The sequence below is a fragment of the Bos indicus genome, chromosome X (genome assembly GCF_029378745.1).
Source record: "Bos indicus isolate NIAB-ARS_2022 breed Sahiwal x Tharparkar chromosome X, NIAB-ARS_B.indTharparkar_mat_pri_1.0, whole genome shotgun sequence".
NCBI classification, from domain to species: domain Eukaryota; kingdom Metazoa; phylum Chordata; class Mammalia; order Artiodactyla; family Bovidae; genus Bos; species Bos indicus.
This window is the reverse complement of record NC_091789.1, coordinates 84739740-84746845: the sequence shown is the minus strand read 5'-3', so window position 1 is coordinate 84746845 and position 7106 is coordinate 84739740. Positions and strand designations below refer to the sequence as shown.

Genomic DNA, 7106 nt, shown 5'->3' with positions numbered 1-7106 from the left:
ATTGTGCTGAAACCCACAGAAGTGATGTATTTGGATACAATTTCTCAGAGACTTCTCCCCTCCCCATTCACTTCCTCTCAGAGGTGGAGCACCAAGAACCTGAGCAAAAGAAATGAAGGCCAAAAATCCGGAGCGATGTCCCTGCATTGTAATACACCGACTTGACCAGGAGAGGGCAGTATCGTCTAAGGCTGTTTGTTGGGAAGGGCCAGATGCCATGGCTTGGAGTTCCTCCTGATCTTTGTGATTAGTCTGTTAACCCCTGAGACTGAAGAGCTTATTTGTGCCAATATGGTGGTGATGGTGATGGTGCTGGTGGTTGGATGCGCTGCATCTCCCTTGCCTGTTTGACACTTCCATCTCAACACCAGCCTTCACCTCTCCTCCCCGCAGCAGCAGCTCTTTTCTTCCTCTTTCTCCTCAGACAGAAACTGAGACCATTGATGTGCTAGACTGGGTGTGCTCTCACCTTCCACTGGCACAGAAGCAGTAAGTGGGTATGCACAGCCCTTCAAGCCCTTCCCTTGTTCTTTGTAGGGAGCAAAGCTGAAAGAGTTTTCCTGAAATGTTAGCCTCCACCCCGCAGTGAGTGCCCCTGCTTTTGTTTCTAGTCTTGTGGCCCAAGTGAAGGCTCCACACTGGTTCGTGGCATTAATAGGGTCAATAGGAAGAATGTCCTGTTTTTTAAATGCTCATTGATTGATGAAATGAAACAAGAGTCATTTTCTGGGGCCACCCCTCTGCCTAAAGATAACATAACTTTTCCCATTATAAATACTGTTCCATCTTCTAACCTTGTTGTTCAGAATTCCAGCTATTAAAATTTGCCTCCCTTTTTAAGGATGGACCTGAAACAGAAATTGAGGAAACATTTCTGTTGAGACTTTACCTTAAATGACTGAGCGTGTAAAGGGTCTTCTCGTGCTTATTTGGGATTTTTCATCTCTTTAAACTACATGTGCTTTATTGCTAATTCTTGGACACCATCAGAAGACATTTTGAAAAAAAATTGTTTTGCCCATGATTCTAGGACCATTCTAAAGGAGATCGGTCCTGGGTGTTCTTTGGAAGGACTGATGCTAAAGCTGAAACTCCAATACTTTGGCCACCTCATGCGAAGAGTTGACTCGTTGGAAAAGACTCTGATGCTCGGAGGGATTGGGGGCAGGAGGAGAAGGGGACGACAGAGGATGAGATGGCTGGATGGCATCACCAACTCGATGGACATGAGTTTGGGTGAGCTCCGGGAGTTGGGGATGGACAGGGAGGCCTGGCGCGGTGCAGTTCATGGGGTCGCAAAGAGTCGGACACGACTGAGCGACTGAACTGAACTGAACTAGGACCCAAATGCCTCAGCTGATTTTTCCCGCATGGTTCCTGCCCCAGAATCACAGATGTACAGAATACTAGAGCTAGATAATCTCATGTAGAAATCTAACAGGTCTACTCCTGAGGGGTGTACAAATGAGGAATCTGAGAGTAGAGGGACAGTGCCATGTCCAGGCCAGCAGGCAGTTCAACTCTACCTGTTCAGTCCCCACTTTGCTGTTCGTTAGGACAGAAGCACCTGCATCGCCTCACACTCAGAACTCTCGTGGATGTATGTTGAAGCTGGTGCAGCTTCTTCCCAACCTCCTGACTAATTTGAAACAATGAAATCGGTCCCATTTACTGTCAGTTATAGCTAGAGCCTTGTTCACTCACTTGAGCATCCCAGGTGAAGCACTCCCCTTCACTGCATCCACAGAATCTCTAGTGTTTTGGGGTCACCTTGGATTGCTGACCTAACAGCCCTAACATAAGGCAGAGTAAGGTAGGGCAAGCACTTGATGAGGAATCAGGAGACCTACCTCTCTCCTAACCTGACGAAAAGCACTTTCCCTTTCTGAACCTCTTGTTTCTCCATCGGGAAAAGAGGAAGGTGACCTAGAACAGTGGCTCTCAACCTGGATTCCAAGAACTTCCTGAAATTGTGTGCAGAGTTGTGGGAGGTAATGTATACAGTCTTCTTGGGAGGGTGTATAGAGCTTTCAATAGATTCTCAAAGGAGTCCTATTATGGGCTGAATTGTGTGGCCCTCAAATGCCTATCTTAAAGCCCTAACCCTCAATGTGACTGAATTTGGAGATGGAGCCTTTAGAGAGGTAATTAGGGTTAACTGAGGGAGCTGGTAAAGAATCTGCCTGCAATATAGGTTTTGATTCCCGTGTCGGGAAGTACCCCTGCAGAAGGGATACGCTACCCAATCTAGTATTCTTGGGCTTCCCTGGTGGCTAGACAGTAACGAACCCACCTGCAATGTGGCACACCTGAGTTCCATCCCTGTGTTGGGAAGTTCCCCTGGAGGAGGGCATGGCAACCCACTCCAGGATTCTTGCCTGGAGAATTCCCATGGAGAGAGGAGCCTGGTGTGCCACAGTTCATGGGGTCACCAAGAGTCGGACACAACTGAGTGACCAAGCACAACACATACAGAGGTGTAAGAGTGGGGCCCTAATCCCAAAGGATCTGACATCCTTATAAGAGGAGGAGTTACCAGACCTCTCGCTCGCGGTCTCTCTCTGTCTCCATACACACACACAGGAAATGTCATGTGAGGAAACAGAGGGAAGGTGGCCAACTGCAATACAAGAGGAGTGCCTACACCAGGAGTTGAACTCGCTGGCACCTTGATCTTGGACTTCTAGTTTCCCGAACTATGAGAAACTAAATGTCTTTTGTTTAAGCCATCCAGCCTGTGGTATTTGGTTTTGGCAACTCGAACAGACTAACACAGGGCCCATAACCGAAAAAAAAAAAAAAAGCTTCAGAGCCATTGCACCCACTGGTTGCCAGAAACCCATCCTGGACGTTCATGTTTCAATACAACGTTTTTAGGCACTTGCAGATTTCTTGAGCTCTTGCTTAGAACAGTGCAGTATATCTTTTATTGCAACATGCTTCCTTTTCGAACAGTTGTATAACACAGATTTGTATCTATATAAACCCAAAGACCAGAGTTTAAATCCTGATTCCACCACCTACTAGATGTTTGACTTTGGACAAGTTATCACATGTTTGTGCCTTGTATATAAAATAGGGATAAGATTAGTGTCTACCTCACATGGCTGTTGTGAGAATTAAATGACATAATGCATGTAGAGGGCCTAGCACGTAGTAAAGTTTCAACAGATATTAGTAGCTTTTGTGATGAAAATGTAAGTAGCAGTCAGAGTTTTTTGCCCTTATAAACAACACTGTTGTGAGCAAACTTCTTTATACACAAAGAATTTTTTTAAATACTTACCTAGATTAACTAAGAGAAAAAGACTAAAATAACTAAAATCATAAATAAAAGAGGGGATATTACAATCAATGTGACAATAACAAACAGGATTACACAAGAAGATTATGGACAATTGTGGCAAGAAATTGGACAACCTAGAAGAAATGAATAAATTCCTAGAAACACACAGTCTACCAGAACTGAATCAAGGAGACACAGAAAACCCGATAGACCAATAATGAGATTGAATTGGTAATGACAAACCTCTCCCCCCACACACACAAAATCAGGAACTGATAGCTTCACTGGAGAATTCCACCAAACATTTAAAGAATTAATACCAATCTTTCTCAAATGCTTCCAAAAAATTGAAGAAGAGGGAACACTTCCAAACTCATTTTATGAGGCCAGCATTATCCTGATATCAAAGGCACCAAAAGAAAAGAACACTACAGGCCACTTTCCCGGACAAATGCAGATGCAAAAATCCTCAACAGAATACTAGCAAAACAATTCAATGGCACATTAGAAGGACTATGTGCCATGGTCAAAAGGGATTTATCCCTTGGTTGCATATAAAAGTCAATCAATGTAATAAAACACATTAACAGAATGAAGGACAAAAATCACATGAACATCTCTATAGATGCATAAAAAATTCATCACTCCATGAGAAAAAACAGTCAAAGAACTAGGAGTAGAAAGAAATTACCTCAACATAATAAAGGCCACAACTAACATCATACTCAGTGGTGAAAAACTGAAATCTCTTCTTCTAAGATAAGGAACAAGGCAAGGAAGCCTGCTCTCACCATTATGTTAGTATTCAACAACTGGAAGTCATAGCCAGAGCTGTTAGGAAAGCAAAAGAAATAAAAGGCATCCAAATCAGAAGGAAGTAAAATTAGCTCTATTGAAGAGAGCGTGATTTTGTACATGCAAAACTCAAAAGATTACATGCGCCCACACACACACATGCACACAACTGGTAGAACTAATAAACAAATTCAACAAAGTTGTAGGACACAAAATCCAAAAGCAAAATTCAGTTGTATTACTATACACTAACAAAGAACAATTTGAAAAGGAAATTAAGAAAACAATTCCATTGACATTAGCAGCAAAAAAGGATAAAATACTGAGGAATAAACTCAAGCAAGGAGTCAAAACTTGTACACTGCAAACTACAAAACATTGCTGAAAGAAACTGAAAAAGACAAATAAATGGAAAGGCATCTGTCTGCACAGACTGGAATACTAAATATTGTCAAGCAGCCCATACTATCTGAGGTGCTTAATTTTATGTGTCAGCTTGACTGGTCCACAGAGTGCCTAGATATTTAGTCAAACATTATTCTGGGTGTTTCTGTAGGGTGCTTTTTCATGAGATTAACATTTAAATCAGTCAACTGGGTAAAACAGATTTCCCCCCGACAACGTGGGTGGGCTTTACCTAATCAGCTGATAGGCTGAATAAAACAAAAAGGCAACCTTTCCTCATGTAAGAGAATTCCTCCTGCGTGAAAGCCTTTGGACCTGGGACATCAGCTTCTTTTCCTGCCTTTAGACCCAAACTGAAATATCAGCTCTACTGGTTTGGTTCTTAGGCCTTCTAACCTGGACTAGAGCTAAACCACAGGCTCTTCTGGGTCTCCAGCTACCCAACTCACCCTCTAGATCTTGGGACTCACCAGCTTCTATAATTGAATGAGTCAATTCTTTTACACACACACACACACACACACACACTCCACTGGATCTGTTCTTCTAACACATTACCCAGAGTGATCTACAGATCCAAAGCAAACCCTACTCTTTTCGTGCCTAGCGCAGCCATGGCTCGGGGTCCCAAGAAGCCCCTGAAATGCGTAGCAGCTCCAAAACATTGGATGCTGGATAAACTGACTGGTGTGTTTGCCTCTCGTCCATCTACTGGCCCCCACAAGCTAAGGGAGTGTCTCCCCCTAATCACTTTCCTAAGGAATAGACTTAAGTATGCCCTAACTGGAGATGAAGTAAAGAAGATTTGCATGCAGCATTTCATTAAGATTGATGGCAAAGTCCGCACTGATATAACCTACCCTGCTGGTTTTATGGATGTCATCGGCATTGATAAGACTGGAGAGAATTTTCGTTTGATCTATGACACCAAGGGTCGCTTTGCTGTTCATCGTATTACACCTCAGGAGGCCAAGTATAAATTGTGCAAAGTAAGAAAGATATTTGTGGGGACAAAAGGAATCCCTCATCTGGTAACCCATGATGCTCGTGCCATCCGTTACCCTGATCCCCTGATCAAGGTGAATGATACCATTCAGATTGACTTGGAGACTGGCAAGATTATTGATTTCATCAAATTTGACACTGGTAACCTGTGCATGGTGACTGGAGGTGCTAACCTGGGAAGAATTGGTGTGATTTCAAACCGGGAGAGGCATCTAGGTTCTTTTGATGTAGTTCATGTGAAAGATGCGAACGGCAACAGCTTTGCCACATGGCTCTCAAACATTTTCATTATTGGCAAAGGCAACAAACCGTGGATCTCTCTTCCTCGTGGAAAGGGTATTCGCCTTACCATTGCTGAGGAGAGAGATAAGAGATTGGCAGCCAAACAGAGCAGTGGATAAAATGATCTCTATGTGATGAGATTGGAAAAGTCTTTGTAATTAAAGATAATACCAAGTGGAAAAAAAAAAAAAACAAAAAACAAAAAACAAAGCAAACCCTATCAAAATCCCAATAGCATGCTTCACAGAAATAGAAAAACTTGTCCTAAAATTTAAGTAGAATCTAAAGAGATCCTTAACAGGCAAAGCAATTTGGACAAAGAAAAAGTAGAGAACTCAGACTTCTTGATCTCAAAACATTACAAAGCTACAGTAATCAAAACTGTGTGTTACTGCCATATTAACAAATAGACCAATGGAGTAAAACAGACATCTGAGAAATAAACCCTCAATTTTAGAAGATGTGCCAGGCAGTGGACTTCCTGATAGAGGGGGAAAAAATAGCTCTTTTAGATCTTTGGATCAAAGCAAGGACTCTGGAGTCAGACCGCTTGGCTTCAATTCTACCACTGATTCCCATGGGCCAAATGACCATGGGCCAGTGGCCGAACCTCTCAGTACCTGTTTCCTCACCTGTAAGAGGCTGGTAATCATTAGTACTATAGTCCTAGGAGTGTCACAAGGAAGCATTACTATTTACGTACAGCACTTAGAAGAGTGCCGGGCATGGGGTCTCTGCTGTGTAAGTTGCCTTTCATAGATTGTGCCAAATTACCTCCCAAATGGATTTCTTGCACCACCGCCACAGAGGTTTGCTCCTAAACTCTCCCACTCTCAGAATGGTTAAGCACTTGGAAGCTTGTCATCCTAGTGTGTGAAGCCCGATTCGTGGTTTTAGTTTACATCTCCAGGATCAGCAGGGGTGAGCATCTTTGTGGGTGTAACTGGACACTGACTGAGACTCTCTCTTCTTTGAATTGCCTCAGAGTGGGGAAAGAGCTGAGGGAGTGAGGTCAACCCCAGTCTGTCCCCCAAATCTGCCTGCCAAGAACGTTTGATGGAGCAGTTGAGGCAGAGATGTTACAGAACAAAACTACGATCCCTTTGTCCTCTGGCCACTTAGGGAGAAGTACGCCGACCACTCATCACTGAGTGCGGGATTCCTCTGCCCATTCTCCCATTGGGTCATAAGACTTGTGGTGGAAGGAGGGCTGGCAAATGCTTTCAGCATGTGCTAGGCGCCCAGCACCCTCAGTACCTGCCCCAACCCCCCCTCAGCCTCCCGCTCCACCCACTTCGTACACAGTCAGAACTCAGGGTTGTGACTCTAACCG

At 43.7% G+C, this 7106-nt stretch overlaps 1 protein-coding gene across 1 annotated transcript; it reads left to right on the top strand.

Annotated features, from left to right (window-relative positions):
- The first annotated feature begins 5070 nt into the window (after positions 1-5070).
- On the top strand, positions 5071-5954 carry LOC139180992 (small ribosomal subunit protein eS4, X isoform-like). Its single transcript, XM_070783637.1, has one exon. It carries the CDS (start codon positions 5101-5103, stop codon positions 5890-5892), a length of 792 nt encoding a protein of 263 aa, XP_070639738.1. The 5' UTR covers positions 5071-5100; the 3' UTR covers positions 5893-5954.
- The last annotated feature ends 1152 nt before the right edge of the window (positions 5955-7106 follow it).

Coding starts and splice junctions, on each gene's coding strand:
- LOC139180992 (XM_070783637.1), top strand. CDS start 5,101: ATGGCTCGGGGTCCCAAGAAGCCCCTGAAATGCGTAGCAGCTCCAAAA.